The sequence below is a fragment of the Biomphalaria glabrata genome, chromosome 3 (assembly GCF_947242115.1).
Source record: "Biomphalaria glabrata chromosome 3, xgBioGlab47.1, whole genome shotgun sequence".
NCBI classification, from domain to species: Eukaryota; Metazoa; Mollusca; class Gastropoda; family Planorbidae; genus Biomphalaria; species Biomphalaria glabrata.
Genome location: NC_074713.1, coordinates 35436714 through 35462179, shown reverse-complemented (window position 1 = coordinate 35462179; position 25466 = coordinate 35436714). Strand labels below are relative to the sequence as shown.

The 25466-nt window shown below is 32.7% G+C and overlaps 1 protein-coding gene across 6 annotated transcripts; it reads right to left on the bottom strand.

Annotated features, from left to right (window-relative positions):
- Positions 1 to 3047: 3047 nt before the first annotated feature.
- LOC106080034 (uncharacterized) lies at positions 3048 to 25466 on the bottom strand. 6 transcript variants are annotated; one of them, XM_056024741.1, is made up of 14 exons: positions 25317 to 25466; positions 23426 to 23558; positions 23108 to 23159; positions 22577 to 22673; positions 22089 to 22347; positions 20003 to 20152; positions 18688 to 18795; positions 17785 to 17949; positions 17641 to 17671; positions 14290 to 14408; positions 13496 to 13608; positions 7655 to 7726; positions 6702 to 6842; positions 3048 to 6140 (listed from the first exon to the last, which is right to left on the bottom strand). In XM_056024741.1, the coding sequence occupies exons 2-14, from the start codon at positions 23526 to 23528 to the stop codon at positions 5544 to 5546; spliced, it is 2007 nt and encodes a 668-aa protein (XP_055880716.1). In that variant the 5' UTR covers positions 23529 to 23558; positions 25317 to 25466; the 3' UTR covers positions 3048 to 5543. The 6 variants fall into 6 exon arrangements, with proteins under 6 accessions (XP_055880716.1, XP_055880718.1, XP_055880719.1 ...); XM_056024743.1 differs by having other exon boundaries at positions 17785 to 17952; positions 20006 to 20152; XM_056024744.1 differs by having other exon boundaries at positions 20006 to 20152.

Below are 25466 nucleotides of genomic sequence, written 5' to 3'. Positions count from 1 at the left end.
ACAAGTCACACATGTTTCCTAAACAAACAAGTCACACATGTTTCCTAAACAAACAAGTCACAACATGTTTCCTAAACAAACAAATCACAACATGTTTCCTAAACAAACAAATCACAACATGTTTCCTAAACAAACAAGTCACACATGTTTCATAAACAAACAAGTCACACATGTTTCCTAAACAAACAAGTCACACATGTTTCCTAAACAAACAAATCACAACATGTTTCCTAAACAAACAAATCACAACATGTTTCCTAAACAAACAAGTCACACATGTTTCCTAAACAAACAAGTCACAACATGTTTCCTAAACAAACAAGTCACACATGTTTCCTAAACAAACAAGTCACACATGTTTCCTAAACAAACAAGTCACACATGTTTCCTAAACAAACAAGTCACAACATGTTTCCTAAACAAACAAGTCACAACATGTTTCCTAAACAAACAAGTCACAACATGTTTCCTAAACAAACAAGTCACACACCCACACATGTTTCCTAAACAAACAAGTCACACATGTTTCCTAAACAAACAAGTCACAACATGTTTCCTAAACAAACAAGTCACACATGTTTCCTAAACAAACAAGTCACACATGTTTCCTAAACAAACAAGTCACACATGTTTCCTAAACAAACAAGTCACACATGTTTCCTAAACAAACAAGTCACACATGTTTCCTAAACAAACAAGTCACACATGTTTCCTAAACAAACAAGTCACACATGTTTCCTAAACAAACAAGTCACAACATGTTTCCTAAACAAACAAGTCACACATGTTTCCTAAACAAACAAGTCACAACATGTTTCCTAAACAAACAAGTCACAACATTTTTCCTAAACAAACAAGTCACAACATGTTTCCTAAACAAACAAGTCACACATGTTTCCTAAACAAACAAGTCACAACATGTTTCCTAAACAAACAAGTCACAACATGTTTCCTAAACAAACAAGTCACACATGTTTCCTAAACAAACAAGTCACACATGTTTCCTAAACAAACAAATCACAACATGTTTCATAAACAAACAAGTCACACATGTTTCCTAAACAAACAAATCACAACATGTTTCCTAAACAAACAAGTCACACATGTTTCCTAAACAAACAAGTCACAACATGTTTCCTAAACAAACAAGTCACAACATGTTTCCTAAACAAACAAGTCACACATGTTTCCTAAACAAACAAGTCACACATGTTTCCTAAACAAACAAGTCACACATGTTTCCTAAACAAACAAGTCACACATGTTTCCTAAACAAACAAGTCACACATGTTTCCTAAACAAACAAGTCACACACCCACACATGTTTCCTAAACAAACAAGTCACAACATGTTTCCTAAACAAACAAGTCACACATGTTTCCTAAACAAACAAGTCACAACATGTTTCCTAAACAAACAAGTCACACATGTTTCATAAACAAACAAGTCACAACATGTTTCCTAAACAAACAAGTCACACATGTTTCATAAACAAACAAGTCACACATGTTTCCTAAACAAACAAGTCACACACACACACACATGTTTCCTAAACAAACAAGTCACACACACACACACATGTTTCCTAAACAAACAAAACATCTCTGCCTCGTGTATTCGCGCTTCTTTTTTTTTTTTGAAGGTTCAACTTTTTTCCCCATATATTCTCTCCCTTTTGTTAGGTTAGATAACTCCAGATGTAGTTTTTCGAGTCCAACACAAAACAGAATTCTTCTAAAGATCTTTCTCTGACTGCGCTTTATATTCAACTGAAGTCTAATTCAAACTAAGAGAACAACAAGGAGAAAAACTAGCAGCAGATACTCGCCCCCTCTCTCTCGTACACTGAACACATTTGGGTTTCAGCTCCACTCAGTTCCAAGCTCCAGCTTAAATAGATCAAATTATTTGAAGTAGTTCAAAACAAAATGTCCTTAGAATGAATAGAAATGGAGTTGTGTCACATCTGAGGCCAGACTTTTGGACATCTGAGGCCAGACTTTTTTCTTGAAAAAGTTTATATACAATAACAAAATAACATTTATTTTGTGCTTAAAAATATAGCGACGGCAATAATACTAAACTGAACCAACTGACTTCAGGTCAAGATTATACGAAAATGTGTCAAGTTTGTTGGGTACACAAGAAAAGAAGGAGGGGCGCGGAAGGTAATGACATTTTTTTTTTAGACCAGAAGTAAAAAGTTTTGTTAGAATTAGTTGAAACTAGTTGACTCCCATAATATATAAGTTTCTGATCGGAGTCTATTGCTACCCTTTTATTTTCTAAGCTGTTTCTACATAGATCAGTGATGTATAGTAAATGTCGTGGACATTGATAGAACGTGATAGTAGACTTTTGGTTTCACTTGGGATGTTCTAGTGAGACGATTTAAGTACATTTGAAAAACTGTTGATTGCTTACAGCTGTTGGATCACAAAGAGAAAGGGTTTAGGAACAAAAATAGAAGTTCTAATGATATATTTCGTAAGTGAAGAGTGTACAAATTATTATGATCTTTCAGCCGAGAATGAAAAAACAGGACATGGTTTAAAATTATTTTTTTATACGATTTACATGACGTCAGATGACCTTGTAACACTGACCGAAAGTGGGATAAAGGAGTTTTAAAATGTTTCAGTTTGAGTCCTAATCGAAAGGAGACGACCACTACGTTCAGATCTGATGTAACAGATGGTTTAATGGGTCGTCTTTAAGACTCGTGAAACATTGAACATGCAAAGGGAGGTAGATCTGATAAAGATTTCTGCTTTGACTTCTACGTCTAGCGTGCACAATGTTAACTAGCTTTGTTCACTTTTAATAGCAATTGAATTGTAGATCTTTGTCTGTAAGAGTTAAAAATGTTGGAGGGGAATTAAAACAATATATATTTATGGTCATGATGTGTGTGAGAAAAGAGAGGGTATGTGTGTGTGTGAGAGAGAGACAGAGAAAGAGAGAAAGGTAAAAGGAGAGATAGAAAGTGCTATGAGTTGTAAGACTATAAACTCAATTTAAAAAAATACATAAAAATCCAAAACAGATTTCCCAACAGTAATGCTTTTATTTAATAAACAAAAAATTTGTAAACATTGCACAAGTATTATCAAAGGTTGCAAAAAGATTTTTCCAATGTGTGTATCTAGCCATTTGATTCCCTAGTACTATGACTTGAGTCTATGTTAGATAACTCTATTCCAACAGCCCTGAGTTAGAAAGTGACTTCTAAAGTATTGTTAAAGGGGAATTAATAAGAGTGCCCTTCAGAATACAACTGTTACATACGAGACTAGTAGTGATGAACTATTATTATCTTTTAGAAGGAAGAAGGTAAGATGCAGGGGAGATAATGAAGGATAACTTTTGTGGAAAAGACATGAAATAAGGACTACTCTATAAGCGTATGTATCAGTAAATATATTCAAATATTTATATACATTCATTGAACATTCTGCCAAGAAATTAATGTCACAATATTCACATTATTATACCATATGACGGTTATTCTGTTGAGTAATCATCTGAACAGATCCAATGAAATTTATCACACAAAGCTATCACAAGGCATTTCTCCTTCCCCTACTGCAAAGCAATGAACCACTAACAAAACAAGAGCCATTACAGTTAGCAACTATAAATAGTATACACAGTTGATCAAACATCCAGTTTATAGAGGAATTATCAGCAAAAGTAGGTCCTGAACAAAATGTACAACAGAATGCAAACTTTGATCAATAATCAACGAAACATAAACTAAAGCAAAGTTAAATAATTAGTTTTCATATCATTAAAAACATAGGATAACATGAAGCATAATTTCATATTCATTCAATGAAAACCAGAATGCAAACATGCTAAGGCAAAGACAAATATTATGAATCATAATTCAAAATGCGTAGATGAAGGTTTGTCAAATGTACATGTCATTATTTGTATATTTCCACAATTTTAAATCTAAAAGTGAATAATAATTTGTCTGCCAAACAATTTTGTTTTTCACAAGAATTTCATTAACAAAAATTGTAATAATTATTTCCTTTATTTTAGCAAAAAATATATGTTAAAGCTTTAAATTCATTTTAGGTAAACAAAACAAAAAAATAAACAGCAATTATTTTAACTGTCATTTTAAATCTTAAGAACAAATTGAACCTTAGAAATAGATACGTACATGATTTCATTTCTTTTAGTACATAGAGAGAGAAAATAAATTATATAACATGTCGATAACAAAGTCATTTAAATATTTTAATAACTCATTCTGAATGAAAATTCATTACATTTACAATTGTATAGATCAGAATGGATTAATAAGGTAAAATGATGAAAATAATTAAATATTATTTTTAATTACAATTGGTAGAAAATGTGCATGCTAGTTCAATACTCGACAGTTCTCACCTTACAACTGTTCCTATACTGAAAGCATGCAAATCAAAGAACAAATAAAGAAAACTGAACCAATAGAATTGATCTAGTTTCTGGTTAAGGGAAGACAACTTTGTTAAGATCTGCTCCAGCTAAGATGTAAAGAGTGTAAACTGCCCTTTACTGTGCCAGCAGGTGTGTATGGATAACATGAGATTACCCAATAAGTTTCAATGTTCTGAATCACAATAAGTATTAATCTTATTTTCTTTATACTAAATTATATCAGCACAAACACACAAACATAGTGATACTGATTTCACTGATTCAATAATCAACATTTTGTTAATATCATCATGTATTAGGAAAGGAAACATCAATTCGAATCAAAGTAAACAAGCATTTAGACTAAACAAAGCACACTTACTGACCCCTAACCACACATTAAAAAAAAAACAACAATTAAACAAAACACACTGAACCTAACCACACATTCAAGAAAAAAACAAAACAATTAAAACACACTAAACCTAACCACACATTCAAGAAAAAACAATTAAAACACACTGAACCTAACCACACATTCAAGAAAAAAAAAACAATTCAAACACACTAAACCTAACCACACATTCAAGAAAAAAAAAAACAATTCAAACACACTAAACCTAACCACACATTCAAGAAAAAAAAAACACACTGAACCTAACCACACATTCAAGAAAAAAAAGCAATTCAAACAAACTGAACCTAACCACACATTCAAGAAAAAAAAAACACACTGAACCTAACCACACATTCAAGAAAAAAAAAACTACACACTGAACCTAACCACACATTCAAGAAAAAAAAAAACACACTGAACCTAACCACACATTCAAGAAAAAAAAAAAACTTTACAGAGAACAAAATGTCTGGCAAACAAAAACTCATTGTTATTTTTGAAAAAAACTGTTACATGTCACTGACTGCAACAAATTATCACAGACTTTGTTTCAAAACTAAGTGGACTTGTATTATCAGTGACTTTGTTTCAGTACTGATTGACTTAGATTATCTTTTTGTTTCAATACTGATTGACTTAGATTATCACTCTGTTTCAGTACTGATTAAATTAGATTATCACTTTTTTCAGTACTGAGTGACTTAGATTATCACTTTTTTCAGGGTAAATATTACTGAGCACGCTTCAGAATGGACTGACTGATGGCACACAACTTACCGACCAAACAAAGTTTGTAAATCCCCTGGCTACATATATGACCAAAGCAGGTAGCACAAACAGAATCCTTGAATATTGTTTGGTCTTCAACTTTTATGACTTCAGTCTGATGAGTTACCTGATCTTGTAGAGTGCTTTGACAAGCATTGCTATCTAGGGAATCATTCTTGTTTTGAACAGACCTGCTGATAGGGGAGGCTATAATTTTGTTCTTGCTGAAACTCTGTTGATTCTGTCTTTCATTTACTTTGACACTGTCATGATGTGCAATTAGTTGACCACAGCCCTCATGTGGTTTCACCCTAGTTTGGACATTATCACAATGGGACTTCAAACTATCCATGGCTTTATCACTATTACACAATGATGTGTCCTGGTCACTGGTAATGTGGGCAGTTGTCTGGTGTGGATGTTCAATCAATTCAATCTGGTGAAAGACTTCAACACTCTGTTTATCCTCTTCAGAAATAATCTCTAACTGAACTGGCATGGTCTCAGCAGGTTCCACCTGAGTCTGGTTTACTTGATAAGTTTGATCCTCATGATTTACCTTGAGATGAAGGAAAAAACATTTAACAAATACAAGACTGAGATCACAATGCACTCATCAATAAATTATTTTTTGTACAGCTTAAGCTATGTCAGGTATGTGGGAAAAAGATTAGGAAATAATCAGTTAAGCATTTTTTTCTTTAAATGGAGACCTTCTTCAGGGCATTAAGCGCTAGATGAGTTAATTTGTAATCTTTAAATGGAGACCAGGGCATCCAGCTGCAATTAGATAATGTATAACCCTAAAAGCTGCGCAAATCAAACAATACATTCATAACCTGTTGACAATTTTATCTCCTAATTGACGATACTATGGTTCATTTGACCTCATTAAATTAAATTAATGTTTTCATTTTTATAATTTTTACTTTGTGTTATATAAAAAGAGCATGTATTCTCCTTTGATTCTATACCATACCAAACATTTTCTGATAACAAATTAAAAAGTTATTGGAGCTTAATCGTAACAGGGTAGTGAAATACTACAGAAAGAAAGAGTTAAAAATCTGTTTTATATTTGAACCTAAAATAGTGATGCAATGAAAGATGCTCAACTAACTTTTGGAAGAGAAACTTTCTCTGAGAGATCAGACAGCTGCATCAAGCTGGGGACAATGATCTCCTCTGAGTTGACATCTTTGCTGGAGTGTATGTAGAGTTCATCCTCATCATGAACAGATTTGATTGGTGACAGGTCAAGCTGTGAAGTACAATCAGACAAGTGAACAGTCAACATCAAGAGTGAGATTGACTGTATTGTTTACATCTTCTCTTGTAGCTTCTTAACCTTCGATCTCTTTCTAAGTATTCCTAAATTACGTTTGATTATTTCAATATGTCATCAAAAATTTTGAGATCATTCAGTCTAACAGTAAGAACGTTTTCCCTTTTGCATACACACAATGTGATTTGATAATTTGGTCTCCTCTTCTGCTTGCGCACAGAGGCTTGAGGATCTTGCTTGGCTTGCACACAGCCATTAGCTCTCTCTTATGGCTTACACACTGCCATTAGCTCTCTTTTATGGCTTACCCACTGAAGTGTGAAACATCATGTACTTTGACCAAATAATGTTTAGATGAAGACTATGGAATGAAAATATTTTAGCCCATAAAAGAGCTGCACTATATGGGCTGAGTGAAAAAGTTTGAATTCTGTCAGAGGATGACTTTTTAATTAGAGATTAATAGACGTCCTCCACATTCAACTCTGCTGGCTGATATTTGCTAGAAAAAGACTTGAGTTAGTCGTTAAACTATAATTGCCAAAGTAAAAAAAAAAGGTTTAGTTGAAATCACATGAACCATGAGCCCTATGGTAAAGCAAAGAAATGTTTTCATGGCCCATAGGGATGCACATGTCAATGCTAAATAAAAATTATCTTTATATCGAGCTCTATGACTAACAATGTATAATGACTTTGTTATTTAGATCAGTTACTAAAACAATATTATTAATGAATACATTTATATACATCTAACTGACTAAAATCCATAAATCTCTGATACCTACAGTGAATACACTGGTGGAGCCATGATGAGGTGTACTGGACTTCACTTCTTTATTTGGAGCCACTACATCAACCTGACATTAGAAAAGAAAAGCAATGGGCCTCAGTGGCGTAGCTAGGGTGGGGGGAGGAGGGGAGAGAATTTGAAAATCCCCCCGACCCCCTAAATGATGGCTATTTCCTAGCTACGCCCCTGATGTGCCTTTAAACACATACACATAGAGACATTGATCAAATATGGTGTCATTTAAAAAAAACAAATTTCTTCACAATTTAAAGTCTTAAATTCTACCAAGTCATTGGTATTCCTGGCTGACTCAGGCAACCAATACTCTAGAGAATACAATACACGATTGCTAATACAATACAGACTGGTGCTTGCTGGATGATGTTCAATCCATGTTTGTTCAAAAGCTGGTTTCAGTTTTATTATGTGCTTAGATCACTTCCAATTTAGTTGTTCTGTCTGTCCATCTCTCTATACATTTTGTTTTCCATTCCTTATGCCTTCTCTCCACCTTCCATTTCTAACACTTTATGGATCTATAGATTTCACTTTCTTATCTCAACTTCCATTTCTAACACTTTATGGACCTATAGATTTCACTTTCTTACCTTCCATTTCTAACACTTTATGGATCTATAGATTTCACTTTCTTACCTTCCATTTCTAACACTTTATGGATCTATAGATTTCACTTTCTTACCTTCCATTTCTAACACTTTATGGATCTATAGATTTCACTTTCTTACCTTCCATTTCTAACACTTTATGGATCTATAGATTTCACTTTCTTACCTTCCATTTCTAACACTTTATGGATCTATAGATTTCACTTTCTTACCTTCCATTTCTAACACTTTATAGATCCATTGATTTCACTTTCTTACCTTCCATTTCTAACACTTTATAGATCCATTGATTTCACTTTCTTACCTTCCATTTCTAACACTTTATTGATCTATAGATTTCACTTTCTTACCTTCCATTTCTAACACTTTATGGATCTATAGATTTCACTTTCTTACCTTCCATTTCTAACACTTTATGGATCTATAGATTTCACTTTCTTACCTTCCATTTCTAACACTTTATAGATCTATAGATTTCACTTTCTTACCTTCCATTTCTAACACTTTATAGATCCATTGATTTCACTTTCTTACCTTCCATTTCTAACACTTTATGGACCTATAGATTTCACTTTCTTACCTTCCATTTCTAACACTTTATGGATCTATAGATTTCACTTTCTTATCTCAACTTCCATTTCTAACACTTTATGGACCTATAGATTTCACTTTCTTACCTTCCATTTCTAACACTTTATGGACCTATAGATTTCACTTTCTTACCTTCCATTTCTAACACTTTATGGACCTATAGATTTCACTTTCTTACCTTCCATTTCTAACACTTTATAGATCCATTGATTTCACTTTCTTACCTTCCATTTCTAACACTTTATGGATCTATAGATTTCACTTTCTTACCTTCCATTTCTAACACTTTATGGATCTATAGATTTCACTTTCTTACCTTCCATTTCTAACACTTTATGGATCTATAGATTTCACTTTCTTACCTTCCATTTCTAACACTTTTATGGACCTATAGATTTCACTTTCTTACCTTCCATTTCTAACACTTTATGGACCTATAGATTTCACTTTCTTACCTTCCATTTCTAACACTTTATGGACCTATAGATTTCACTTTCTTACCTTCCATTTCTAACACTTTATGGACCTATAGATTTCACTTTCTTACCTTCCATTTCTAACACTTTATGGATCTATAGATTTCACTTTCTTACCTTCCATTTCTAACACTTTATGGACCTATAGATTTCACTTTCTTACCTTCCATTTCTAACACTTTATGGACCTATAGATTTCACTTTCTTACCTTCCATTTCTAACACTTTATGGATCTATAGATTTCACTTTCTTACCTTCCATTTCTAACACTTTATGGACCTATAGATTTCACTTTCTTACCTTCCATTTCTAACACTTTATGGACCTATAGATTTCACTTTCTTACCTTCCATTTCTAACACTTTATGGACCTATAGATTTCACTTTCTTACCTTCCATTTCTAACACTTTATGGATCTATAGATTTCACTTTCTTACCTTCCATTTCTAACACTTTATGGATCTATAGATTTCACTTTCTTACCTTCCATTTCTAACACTTTATGGACCTATAGATTTCACTTTCTTACCTTCCATTTCTAACACTTTATGGACCTATAGATTTCACTTTCTTACCTTCCATTTCTAACACTTTATAGATCCATTGATTTCACTTTCTTACCTTCCATTTCTAACATTTTATAGATCTATAGATTTCACTTTCTTACCTTCCATTTCTAACACTTTATGGATCTATAGATTTCACTTTCTTACCTTCCATTTCTAACACTTTATGGATCTATAGATTTCACTTTCTTACCTTCCATTTCTAACACTTTATGGATCTATAGATTTCACTTTCTTATCTCACCTTCCATTTCTAACACTTTATGGATCTATAGATTTCACTTTCTTACCTTCCATTTCTAACACTTTATGGATCTATAGATTTCACTTTCTTGTCTCACCTTCCATTTCTAACACTTTATAGATCCATTGATTTCACTTTCTTGTCTCACCTTCCATTTCTAACACTTTATGGATCTATAGATTTCACTTTCTTGTTTCACCTTCCATTTCTAACACTTTATGGATCTATAGATTTCACTTTCTTATCTCACCTTCCATTTCTAACACTCTATGGATCCATTGATTTCACTTTCTTGTCTCACCTTCCATTTCTAACACTCTATGGATCCATTGATTTCACTTTCTTGTCTCACCTTCCATTTCTAACACGTTATGGATCTATAGATTTCACTTTCTTATCTCACCTTCCATTTCTAACACTTTATAGATCCAATGAGTTCACTTTCTTATCTCACCTTCCATTTCTAACACTTTATGGATCTATAGATTTCACTTTCTTATCTCAACTTCCATTTCTAACACTTTATAGATCCAATGAGTTCACTTTCTTGTCTCACCTTCCATTTCTAACACTTTATGGATCTATAGATTTCACTTTCTTATCTCACCTTCCATTTCTAACACTTTATAGATCCAATGAGTTCACTTTCTTATCTCACCTTCCATTTCTAACACTTTATAGATCCAATGAGTTCACTTTCTTGTCTCACCTTCCATTTCTAACACTTTATGGATCTATAGATTTCACTTTCTTATCTCACCTTCCATTTCTAACACTTTATGGACCTATAGATTTCACTTTCTTATCTCACCTTCCATTTCTAACACTTTATGGATCCATTGATTTCACTTTCTTGTCTCACCTTCCATTTCTAACACCTTATGGATCTATAGATTTCACTTTCTTATCTCACCTTCCATTTCTAACACCTTATGGATCTATAGATTTCACTTTCTTATCTCACCTTCCATTTCTAACACTTTATGGATCCATTGATTTCACTTTCTTGTCTCACCTTCCATTTCTAACACTCTATGGATCCATTGATTTCACTTTCTTGTCTCACCTTCCATTTCTAACACGTTATGGATCTATAGATTTCACTTTCTTGTTTCACCTTCCATTTCTAACACTTTATGGATCTATAGATTTCACTTTCTTATCTCACCTTCCATTTCTAACACTCTATGGATCCATTGATTTCACTTTCTTGTCTCACCTTCCATTTCTAACACTCTATGGATCCATTGATTTCACTTTCTTGTCTCACCTTCCATTTCTAACACGTTATGGATCTATAGATTTCACTTTCTTATCTCACCTTCCATTTCTAACACTTTATAGATCCATTGATTTCACTTTCTTATCTCACCTTCCATTTCTAACACTTTATAGATCCAATGAGTTCACTTTCTTATCTCACCTTCCATTTCTAACACTTTATGGATCTATAGATTTCACTTTCTTATCTCACCTTCCATTTCTAACACTTTATAGATCCAATGAGTTCACTTTCTTGTCTCACCTTCCATTTCTAACACTTTATGGATCTATAGATTTCACTTTCTTATCTCACCTTCCATTTCTAACACTTTATAGATCCAATGAGTTCACTTTCTTATCTCACCTTCCATTTCTAACACTTTATAGATCCAATGAGTTCACTTTCTTGTCTCACCTTCCATTTCTAACACTTTATGGATCTATAGATTTCACTTTCTTATCTCACCTTCCATTTCTAACACTTTATGGACCTATAGATTTCACTTTCTTATCTCACCTTCCATTTCTAACACTTTATGGATCTATAGATTTCACTTTCTTATCTCACCTTCCATTTCTAACACTTTATAGATCCAATGAGTTCACTTTCTTATCTCACCTTCCATTTCTAACACTTTAGGGATCTATAGATTTCACTTTCTTATCTCACCTTCCACTTCTAACACCTTATGGATCTATAGATTTCACTTTCTTATCTCACCTTCCATTTCTAACACTTTATGGATCTACAGATTTCACTTTCTTATCTCACCTTCCATTTCTAACACTTTATGGATCTACAGATTTCACTTTCTTATCTCACCTTCCATTTCTAACACTTTATGGATCTACAGATTTCACTTTCTTGTCTCACCTTCCATTTCTAACACTTTATGGATCTATAGATTTCACTTTCTTATCTCACCTTCCATTTCTAACACTTTATGGATCTATAGATTTCACTTTCTTATCTCACCTTCCATTTCTAACACTTTATGGACCTATAGATTTCACTTTCTTATCTCACCTTCCATTTCTAACACTTTATGGACCTATAGATTTCACTTTCTTATCTCACCTTCCATTTCTAACACTTTATGGACCTATAGATTTCACTTTCTTATCTCACCTTCCATTTCTAACACTTTATGGATCTACAGATTTCACTTTCTTATCTCACCTTCCATTTCTAACACCTTATGAATCTATAGATTTCACTTTCTTATCTCACCTTCCATTTCTAACACTTTATAGATCCAATGAGTTCACTTTCTTATCTCACCTTCTATTTCTAACACTTTATGGACCTATAGATTTCACTTTCTTATCTCACCTTCCATTTCTAACACTTTATGGATCTATAGATTTCACTTTCTTATCTCACCTTCCATTTCTAACACTTTATGGATCCATTGATTTCACTTTCTTGTCTCACCTTCCATTTCTAACACTTTATGGATCTATAGATTTCACTTTCTTATCTCACCTTCCATTTCTAACACTTTATGGACCTATAGATTTCACTTTCTTATCTCACCTTCCATTTCTAACACTTTATGGATCCATTGATTTCACTTTCTTGTCTCACCTTCCATTTCTAACACCTTATGGATCTATAGATTTCACTTTCTTATCTCACCTTCCATTTCTAACACCTTATGGATCTATAGATTTCACTTTCTTATCTCACCTTCCATTTCTAACACTTTATGGATCCATTGATTTCACTTTCTTGTCTCACCTTCCATTTCTAACACTTTATGGATCTATAGATTTCACTTTCTTATCTTAAAAATTTTCTTTTGAATTATATACACACACACACAAATATCCTCTATGTAAATCTAATAGACATAATGTCAACACTATCTGTGTGAAAAGTATATAAATATTAATCAAAGTGCTAATGACAGTTAAAGCCAAGTTACCAATTAAATTTATGACCATATTCTTTAAATTGAAATTACATTTTAACTGAAAATTATAATCTTGACATGTACGATAAAATAAAAAAAAAAAGATTCAACAAAGATAAGTTCATAGGGGTTTAGAGGCATTGAAGAATCACCTTATTACTAACTGGTACAAGCTCTGCTGAATTTTCAAAAACACCTTTCACATTGTATCCTGTTTTTGTTGTCTCTGGATTAAAAGTTTCTTGAGGCCCTTGGGTCTTACTGTCTGGAAAACAATAGAGAAATTAATGACTTTATTCTTTGTTACTAGAGATAGAAATGTGGGTCATGTTTTAGCATGGAGTTAGTGAAAGTAGACAAACTTAAGCAGAAAACTCACCAAGCAAGCCTGGGAGTGTGTTAAAATGACTGCAGAGACCAGAATACTCTTCAACAAGCCTGTGTAGTTTGATCTTTTTTATGAAAGTTAACAGCTTTCATACATGATCTTTGGCACATCATGTGTAGCTCTTGGAAAGAGCATGGTCTCTAACCAGACAGAAAAAGGCTTGAGGTTTCAGAGGGAATTAGTCTCAATGGATAACCAACTACCCATCAGAGATGTGTGCAAGCAAGACCACACCTCTGAATGCAGATAGGTGGAAAGAAATAGCCCTAGATCAGACAAGATATAAAGATGTGCATGGTGGCAGAGAGCCATAGACAAGAAAAAAAGAAGAAAGCTGACCTATTGGATAATGTAAGACCAAATCATTATCATGCATAAACTGTGTCAAAATGCTTCTCCAGAATCAGCTTGTTAGCCAAAGACAATTCTGATTTGTCTCAAGGTGAATTATCAACACCAGTAATTCATCTATCTGTTGTCTCTTGAGAAAGCATGGAACTATAGCTTGAATATTTTTTGTTTGTTTGAAGTTAGTAAATACAAAAAGTAACAGATTACCTTCAGGTATTGTTGAAACAGAGTTAAACATTTTGTTCTGGCTTGAAGAAATAGACACAAATAATTGAGTGGAACATTTAGGTTCCTGTTCAACTTTTTCATGCACCCTGAGGCTTTTCCTTGAAAAAACAAACAAACAAGTGGGCATATAATAAGCCATTACTTTGATAATGCTGATAATGGAAAAAAGTTATATGACTACCTGAAACTTATTTACAGACACTACTTAGAAAACAAGCAAAATATAACTATATATAATGTGGCAAACTCTGCAACTCCAGAATTAGCTTGATCAGTCACTCCAGATTCTGCCCCATCTCAAGACATAACCAAAGCCAGTGACTCATCTGGGTGCATCCATTGTCTTCCAAGACAGAAGGAGCAATATTTATATATATATATATAAGGAGCCATTTATTTCCCTTATTCAATATCAAAACAAAATAATTACCAATTATTAATCGACTAATTGGGTAATTTGTTAATTGATTCATGTTTTTTTAGTTACACTAATTAATTGTTTAAAGCCTGTGGGAGAAATAGTATTAGCAATTATTTAAAGAGACTAAACACTACATATGGCATGCAAATAAATGACGAAAAAAACAACAAATTATGACCAATTGCCAATACGGCTTTAAAAGAGGCATCAGTATAGGAGGTGAAAAGCTGACTAGTGTTAACAGCTTCAAATACCTCGGAGCTATTGTCTCAGTTAAGGGAACAAAACCCGAACTACTGGCCCAAACATGAAACAGCACAGTCCACAGCAGCCCTTTCAAAACTGAAAATAATTTGGAAAGACAAGGGCTTGGCCCTCAGCACCAAAATCAGACTGATGCGCTCCCTGATCATGGCCACATTTTTATATGCTTGTGAGTCTTGGACGCTGACTGCAGAGCAAGAGAGGAGGATCCTAGCAATGGAATGCTAATTAAGGATCCTAGGCATCATTTTCAAAGACTGCATCACAAACCACGAGATAGGGTTACTGCAGCGATCGGACCCCATGATGACCTGCTAACTATTGTAAAGAAACGCAAGCTTAAAATATATGGCCATATTACAAGATCTACGGGGCTCGCAAAGACCTTCCTTCAGGGAACAGTACCAGGAAAAATAAGAAGAGGCAGACAGAGAAAGTGATGGGAGAACATAAAAGATTGGACGGGCCTACCATTGATAGAGGTTTTAAACAAGGCAAAAGACAGGGAGGAATGGAGAAAGATGGTCAACAAATCTTGCTTGGTGCCCCAACGGTCCAACAGACTAAGGGATAGGTAAAGGTAAAACACTACATATTTAGCCATATCTGTTAATACAGAAGGATTAATTTCCCTTGTTGGTTACACCAATGAATAATTATTGCAAAGTTGTAACTGGATCCGAGAATGGGTGTGGGAGAAATAACGTGTACACACTTTTTACCAAACAGACAGACAGATAAAATGGGTACCCCGTCAAAATAGCTTGGACAAAATAGCGCAGAAAAAAATATATTTCAGTCATTTTGCAGGAAACACTTTAGATATCTTAAAACATAAATAAGCAAAATCATAATAAGGTAAAATGAATAATTTCAAAATATAACATTTATTTACATGTCAAAAGTATACTTCGAAAACACGCAAAGATATGTGTCAAATGTACACACACACACACACAAAATTTCACAAAGTTAAATTGTAGAAAATGTCACGTAGAAATTCCATCACTGGCTTGTTTCTGTACAATGGTAATATAGCTTCAAGTCGTCTGTTAAGTTGGAGGTACTTTGTCTTATTTGCAGCTTTACTTCATTCTCCAGCATTGTACCTCAGAATCTTGTTCTCAGTGTTCTCCTATTCTCTGAGCAAGTGAGAGATCAACTTGTACACATTAGGGTGATGATTGTCAATAGACAGTTGAAATGCATGGAGCCATCCCTCCACTGAATTGTTTGTTTGTGGTATATTGTCCTGCACACGATCTCTAACATTCCATAATGCTATAGGAAATTTTGGAGTCACTCTGCGGTTTCGTCCCTGGCGACCAATAAAGTTGTCCTCCCAATAGTCATACAAATTCAAATACAAATGATATAAAATTTAAATAACTCTCCAAACGACAATCCAGCGCGCAAACCGCACGACCAGGCAGCCATCCTCTCGTTCTCTGCAAATATGGCATAATTTCAGATCTATTAATATTAAAAAAGGTAGAGACATTAACAAAATGATGCCCTTGATATAAAATTACTAATAATCCGGCACTTTTATACACATCATATATAAGTCCACGCTATTTTGTCTTGCGCTATTTTGTCGGGAAATTTCACGCTATTTTGTCGGCGTTATTTTGACGGGTCACCAACAAAATGAGTTGATATAAGCTTTGTAAAAATAAAAATCTCACATCCTACACCTGAAAGAAAGTAGTTATTCATGCTATTTAGATTTGGATGAAGCTCATATAATTGGTTTACCAGGCTAGTTTAAGCAACCCTTACAAACCTAAAACCACATAAAATAACCCTTACGATGCTAAAACCTCAAATATATACCTCAGTAATTGTCTTAAAAGAAAGATTTTTTTCCCTATTTCTTAACCCTGTGATTTGACAATCAGGAAAGTGCTTTAAAAGATATGAAAGAGAGTGTAAACTCTGAGCCACAAGTCTTACCTTATAAAACTACACTAAGACAAAAGTAAACATTAGTGTAAGAGGGTACAATGTTTTCAGAGAAGACTAAATGTCTGATTAGAAAACGTTTTCAGAGAAGACTAAATGTCTGATTAGGCACAATGTTTTCAGAGAAGACTAAATGTCTGATTAGGCACAATGTTTTCAGAGAAGACTAAATGTCTGATTAGGCACAATGTTTTCAGAGAAAACTAAATGTCTGATTAGGCACAATGTTTTCAGAGAAGACTAAATGTCTGATTAGGCACAATGTTTTCAGAGAAGACTAAATGTCTGATTAGGCACAATGTTTTCAGAGAAGACTAAATGTCTGATTAGGCACAATGTTTGTAGAGAAGACTAAATGTTTGGTTAAATTTGGTATAAAAAGCCACTCCAGACCAATTGGTTTGGTAGCTAAATCTGAGATCAGACTATACAAAACATGCTACAACAATGCCCTATAACAATTCCCTATAACAATGCTAGCTAGACAACAAGGAAGATACTAAGCCCAGTAAAAAAAATCTATAGAGGAGTGGCTCCTAGGACTGCTTCAGTATAAATTGAACAGAAAAATGATTTTGTTTTCTCAACAACATGAGCTAAAAGTTTGTATTGTGATCTTTATTAATAAGAATGTATGCATTTAGAACAAACATCAAATGTATGTGAACAAATGTACATACCACTTTTCTTGATTCTTTTTTAAAAGTTCATCTGTAAACAATTAGAGAATAAATTATGTGAAATGACTCTTAAATTACTGTGTAAGAAGTATTATAATCTAATAAGAGCAAAGGTTTAGGAAGACTTGAAGTTGTGCCACTTACTTTTAGGAACATCAGGCATTTTGAATATAGGAGATATAGAGTCTGGAAAATGTATGGCACCAATATCTTCCTTATTCCAGTAAGTAGTTGAGTTTAAGTTAGGGCAGGCTTTCTTGAAGATCACATGAGGTGAGGATGACCTTTCACCACAGGAAGTTTTGCTCTCTGCTTAAATAACAAAATACTAAAATAAAAATTTTATTGAACAATTCAAACTTTTTCTAGTAAATTTGTTTGTCATTGGTCGGCAAATGAATTGAAAATAAAATTGTTGCATCTTTAAATGTTGTAGTGATTAAAATGTTTTCACTGGGAAATGTATCACTCAATATTTAAAACAGTGGCAGTATATGATAACAAGACAAAATCATTTTATGATGTATTGCATGAGAAAATTATGAGAAAATTGATCCATGTTATTAAAACTAAAGCATTTCATTCTGATTCATGTCTTAATTAGTAAAATAGTTAATTAAATGAATCAACAATTTCAAGTTTTTTTTATTTACACCAACACACATCAATTCTAGACAGTAATATCTACTGCAACTACATTTTTCTAGACTATTTATCTTATCAAGAGGCACAGTGGCTGAGTGATAAAGCGCTTGGCTTCCTAACCAGGTCCTGGGTGAAGACTGTTTTTTTTTTTATTTCAGGATCTTAGGGCGCCTCTGAGTCTACCCAGCTCCAAAGGGTACCTGACATTAGTTGGGGAAAAGTAAAGGCAGTTGGTCATTGTGTTGGCCACATGACAACTCGTTAACTGTGGGCCACAGAAACAACCTTTACATCATCTGCCCTCTAGACCACAAGGTCTGAAAGGGGAACTTTTACTTCTATTTCTCTTATCACCAAATGAAGTAAATGTCACACACACACAAAAGTTATAAACCTACTTACTGGAATTTTCTGTATATGTTGATATATATGTGTATGTAAACTTGGATGAGATTGATTTCCTGCAACTTCCTGTGTCAGTAGATACACTTCTAGCTCCGTGTACATCAGCTATCAAATAGATTCCTCATGTTATAAATATGCAATCACTTCAGGCAATGATAAATACAAATATATTACATTTAAAGAAAAAAAAAAGAAAGACAATCTGGTTAAGATAAAACTTTGTTTCATGTTTCATTTTGGTTTGACTTTTTAGTTTTTGCACTTTCCTTAATGAAAATGATGATGTCCTAGCTCAAACTTCCTGCAAGACAGCAAAGGATGGCAGGGTTCAAACCCTCAAGACAACAGCCTGGAGCATATACCAAATGAGGAGGAAGCCTTCAAATATGTTCTCAAAAAGTAATCCCCTAAAGTATTTCTAAGTCCAGCCACTTCCTCTCATTTCTTTGATTCACCTAATTACATGCACATAAAGACGATTCTCTTCTGTATAAATAATTGTTAAAATCATTGTTTTTGTTTGCTGTACAAGTTTTCAATGTTCCTTCACAACTGAAGATTATTACATACTAGCCCAAAACTTCTGTTAGGATGGCAGCCTGCATTGTTCTAAGCCAGGCCTTTCAAGACAACAATCCAGAGAGCATAAAACATGACCAAGCAGCAATCCATAATCACTTAAATGTTAGATGTCAAAAAAATATTATATATATAATCTTCTTCATTACTAAAACTGTGCAATCTATGAAGCAGATAAAACTATAACCTCACATTCCACTAAATGTTTTGTAAACTGCTAAGAAATATTTTTTTCACAAATCTATTTATATAATGTAAATATTTTTCTGCTGATCCTTAATTGTTGAGCAAAAATGGATTTTAGAAACTGAAAGGAAATACAAACTTTCAGATCAAAAGTTAGCAATAGAAAAAAAAATCTTATAATATTGTTGTAACTCTGTACTGTGCACTGCCATTTGGTATGAGATTGTGTACTATGAACTGGCTAAAGAGGACAAGTTTTATGGCCAAGAAAGTGTAAACAAGTGATAGAACTTAGTGTATGGCTTAGAGGGTTTCATTTTTGCTCTATTTACTGCTACTTATTAAATGTGTTTTATTTTACAACCTTTGGTTGAGTTTCTGTGGTTCAGCTGTTTGCTAGGTTACTGCAATATATTTGATACAGAAAAGATGCAGCTACCGGTAGGTTTAAAATGAAAATATAATTAAAGTTGTATATTGAACAAATAACTTATAATGTACATATTATGTACAAAATAATATTAATTTAAAAAAAAAAATTCTTAACAACTGTATGTAACCCAGTTCTCATCAGATAATATCTTTTCTTTCTTTGCTGTGCTGGGAGGTGGAGAAGTAATCAGACACTCATCATCACTGGGTACTAGATCTACAGGAGGACTAATCCCAAGGAGTCTGGAGGGCCCACTCCAAGTCCCTGTAGATAAATATAAAAACAAAAATTGTATTTTTATACAAGTCAATATAAAATAATCAAACAATAATGAGCTTTCAGGCAATGACCAGAAACTCAACTATTTGTAAGGGCAATAATAAACAAGAAAAACATAAGAAATAGTTTAAAAAAAAACAAAGTGTACTTGTATCAATTGGTTAGATCAGTTATGTATTTAAATGTGCAACAGATCTAGACTAAAAATAATAAATCTGTGAGATTACTAATATTTTTACCAATTGTTTTTGTTGAACACATGTTCATGCTTTCAGCTTTCTCACTATGCTAGGATTCTATCACTTTCTCACTATGCTATGATTCTATCACTTTCTCACTACACTAGGATTCTATCACTTTCTCACTACGCTAGGATTCTAATCACTTTTCTGGACTAGTTGGAAAGGGGTAAGAAGAAAAGGGTGTCTAAAAAAAGAAACAATGTGAATTCAAAATCGAGGGCTATAGCCTCCTCAAGCTAGTTCACTAACCACCGTGCCATGGAAGTGCTTACAAAAATAGAAGGTTTTATAGTTATCTATTGTTAGTCTCCAACTTTTCTCTCTACAAAGTATAAAAGGGACTAATTTAACTTATACCAACACATCAGCCAAGTACAATTTCTTTCCCTTGTTCAAGATACCAAACAAAACAATTAATTACCAAAAGTTGATTATCTAATTGGCTACATTTTAAAAATGCATTCTTGTTTTGTCAGGTAAAAGAAATGATTGTGCAAAATTTCAGCTAGATTCGAAATTGGGTCTGGGAGAGATAACATGTACAAACTTTGTACCAGACAGACAGAGTGAGTTAATATAAGCTTTGTTAAAAAAAACAACAACTTGTATTAATACAAGCCTGGATTGAAAAAGACCAGTAGTAAAGTGTATGATTCTGTCTCAAAAAGTGGCCAGGGCAACAGTGTTAAGACAAACTAAATTTAATCATGTTTATTTGTTAATTGAGTATGCTCTTATTTATTATAAGATGGATAATGGAAGACACACAGTTAATAATTAACATTAGAATATCCTTTTTAAAAAAATATGTTCAGTGAAAACTATACATACAAAATTGGACAATTTAACCAGAGGAAGAAGTGATACAATAGAAAACAAAACATGTAGGCCTACAGGGCATTATGTATTTCTAACTACTACAAACAAAGAAACATAAACTGCATAAAAACATTTTAATTAATTCTATTTAAATTCTAGATCATGTTGATCAATTAATAATAAAGTGAAAGTTTTTTTATTAAGGATTTTTAAAAACAATGTTCTCAGCATCAGTGGTCATTAAAGGTTTGCAAGACGTATATAAATAGAAACAATGAATAAAAAGCTATTTATTCAAACCAATTTAATGTCAGAAAATTGAGTCCAATCATTAATGAATCCAATAAGTGATCACTTCACTATGTTACCAATACAGGTTCTAACTACATGCTCATGTTTCAGTCCTGGGATAACATTTGTTTTGAACTAACTTGCTGATTTTTAGGAAAAAGAACAAAGTGAATGGTATCCTATTACTTTGAAATGTGTTTCTCTTGACCAATAGATGACTAATTACCATCAGATATAATGATTACCTCAAAATATAATAATGATATTGTGGTGACATTGTTGATACTTGTTTATGTTTGTGTAACATCATGAGAATGTTCCCAACATTGATTTAGTGTGTTACTGTCTATTTCATCAGTGCAGTTCTAGCTTAGTAAGGCTTTAAATTCGGTTTCTCTGCTGTGTTTTCTTCATTCTTATCACTTTTAATCTTTCATTGGATCATGTGACTTCAATGCTCATTTTTATTAAAACTTTCTTGACCTGTCAGCCAGAAGTTCATTGTCTTATAGGTTATAGAGGGCTATAGGTAAAATGTATCTAAATAACTTGAGAAAATAATTACCTACCTTTGATATCTCTTGGAATCTCAATACTTTCCTCCAGATCAAATTCTTCACAGGGTAAGTCAGATTTGTCTCCCTTGAGATTAAACTTTTGCTGACAAACAAAATTTCTTGATTTATATTTATCATCAGGATCTTGCAACAAGATGAGTGATTCAGAAGTATCATCAGTGCTTACAAGTGTATCCATTATCTTTGGACTTCCTAGACATTGCTCTTTGTTTCTAGTTGCTCCTTTTGAGTTGAAATTTTCTTTCACTTTCTAAAATGTTAAGTATACACACACAAAAGACAATAAATGTTTACACACTAGAAATACAAATAGATTTAAAAAAAAGGGACAGTAGGATACGGTATCAGCAGATTACTTATTCATTGTAGATAATATGATTTGATGCAAATGTTTGTAACATGCCAGTCAAGATTATTGGTAAATATGGTGACAAAACAATAAACTTAGCTATACAAAATTGTCTAAATATAAATTTTACCTTCTTTCTCAGTAATGTGTCTTTGAACAAATGAATGGAATCATGCAGATTTCTTTTCCTATTGCCTTTAGTTGGGCGTTTTTTAACCGCTTTGTCCCTAAATATTTGTGAGAGAAAATATTAGCTTGAAACATTTTTAAAATTAAAATAATTTTTGACAAAAATGTTTTCAGAGCAATTATTGTCAATGTTTAGTGAAGTTACAAAGAGTTAAATAAAAGATAATGTAGCAGAAGTAAATAGCAAGACAAAGGTAGAAAACATACCAAGAGCAAACTATTTTAGTGAGAACAGACTAGCCCTTAAAGTGTGGTATAAAAATAATGTATTTTTTTTAAAAAGTCTACAATGTAATGACAGTACTAAAGGTTAGCACTTAATCTTTTACCAGGTCATGCACTGCCGATATCAACTGGATATCAACCTGTCCACAATGTATTCAATAAAATAGTACAGGAGGAAATAAGTAATATAAGTAAAAAAAAAAAAGAATACATAAATAAGGAAATAATGTAAACTAAATACACTTACTTGTGTTTAGAATGTATTTGAGGCTTTAGAGCTGAATTCTCTGAACATTCTTCTTAAATATAAAAAAAAATTGGTGAAAATAAGTTAACACATATTTTAAAAATAAAAAACTAAACTAGTTTACTAAATCTAATAATAAGAACTAATATATTTTTGCCAAGCTAGTTGAAATAATTGCATCATGATGCAATTAAGAATTTTTCAAGTGCAAATATTTTATCAAACTGTCAAGTTGCTCTTAATTTTTTAATCTAATAAATTCTACATAGTCAGCACTATTCACTGACATACATAACATAACAACATAAATATGGTTACCTTTCAGCACTATTTCATTGAATAACAAATCTTTCTGTTGATTTAAAGCAGCCTTAGAAATCTCATTGTGTTTTCTTAATGAATATGTTCTTTGTCCATGCATAATTACTATTGGATACTATAAGCAAATGATCTGGATAGATGAAACATAAAAAATATTTGATACTAATAAATGATCAATACATAGATTTTAAATCTAATTTTGTGTAGATCTAGATCTGGATCAGAAAGATAGCATAGAGAATATAGTAGATCTATAACATCATACAGTCATACTTTGGATCACCAGGCACCAACATGCCCATATAAGGACAAAAGGAGGTCAAACCCTTCCAAAGGAGGACAACTTAAAAAACTAGGTTTACAATGTATTCTATAAAACATGTCAGTAAATCAAAATCCTTATAACTACAGCTACAATATTAAATAGGCTAATATATTTATCAGACAAAATGACTTTTTTACTTTAGTTCATCATTTGCAAATAAATTACATGTGGAACTCATGAGGCATGACATTTTCTTTGAAAAGAATTTTGTGGAAAAAAAAAAAGAGCCTCTTAAAGATGGATGGATGGTCCATAAATCTTTTTTTTGGTCACTGTGTGTTGCTCATGAAAAGCTCACTTTCAAAGTTAGCATTACATGAGGAAATGCTAAAGAAAAAATTTACATAACTTCAGTAACTATTGTAACAGTTGTTTTTTTAACATCCTAGAATATACAAACACCTCTAAAAAAAAAAAGACCATTGTAAAAAAAAAAAAATCAACGTATGATAGATTATGTTTGTTTAGACCAGAAGATATGAATGATTCCTGAATAATATGCTACTGAGCAAAAGCCGGACATTTTATCAAATTAGGTCAATGCTGACACTCTCCATTCTGGTAAGCCTCAGACTCAGAGCCATATAATATATCTATTACTAATGACTACTAGATTACTAAGCTGGATAACAGATCTAGATTGGATCAGTAGTTATTAAACTGTCGTCAGCAGACCCCTAGAACATAGGGGGTCCACAGAAAAATCAAAATTGTATACATTTATTAAAATACCTTGTTAGCTAAAAGCCAGTTTATCCAATCAGAAAATTTTAATAATAATCAACTGCCCTTCACCACTGTCTATTAGCCTATTTACTATTCTATGACAACCTAAACCAAAGATTTAAAGACATTTATTACTTGTATATTCCCAACAGGGTATTGTCTGGCCTATTAAATTGAACCCATGCATTTCCATGTAGAATGTGTGCAGGTTTTGTCTTAATAAAGAGAAGAGGTCCTTGGGTAAAAAAAAAATGAGAACCACTGATGATGATTGATCAGATGGAACAGCATGATCATCATTGTTCTGTTGTCACAGATAAATAAATAACATACTGTAGCTTGTAGACATTAATTAATAATAACAATAATAATAACAGAGACTTGGTGTTTATAAATGTAGACATAGATCTAGAAGACTCTCCTTTTTTATTGCCTCACTTCCTGTTAATTACTTTCTCACAAAACATTCACAAAAAACAATGACCTAATAAAGGCTAATAGTAATATAAACATATTAGTATTAGCACAATCATCATGTTTCATGGACATAGATCAACTTGACATAGCCTGACCCAGGGATAGATCTAGACTTCTAGATCTACTATAGTATTATCTAGATCTATTCTAGATCTAGTAGATTACTCAAAATAATCAAATGTCTCAAATTAGTGATTAGATTAATTATCATTAATCATTAAATTATAAATAATAAATATCGTCTGAAACTCTTTTTTTAAAATTTAAACTCAGATTTTAGCATTTTCGTTTAGATTTTAGATAAAGATAGTGAAGATCTCGATTTGCAGTAGTCTAAAGACTCTACCTAGATTTAATTACCTTATTCTAGATCTAGACCTAGTTGAGGACTTCCTCGGTGAAGTGGCTGCATGAATTCTCAGCATGTGTGACTGTTTTTTGTCAAACGTAAACAATCAAATTATCAACAACAACATAACTACGCCGTCCAATCAAAAGCAATCATAACTC

What these genes read in the sequence shown, in the direction of transcription:
- LOC106080034 (XM_013241317.2), bottom strand. Translation starts at nt 23,528, where the DNA reads ATGCATGGACAAAGAACATATTCATTAAGAAAACACAATGAGATTTCT. An exon ending in ACACATTACTGAGAAAGAAG is followed by an intron (nt 22,348 to 22,576) that starts GTAAAATTTATA and finishes TTAACATTTTAG; the next exon opens with AAAGTGAAAGAAAATTTCAA. An exon ending in GATTCCAAGAGATATCAAAG is followed by an intron (nt 20,153 to 22,088) that starts GTAGGTAATTAT and finishes ATTTATCTACAG; the next exon opens with GGACTTGGAGTGGGCCCTCC.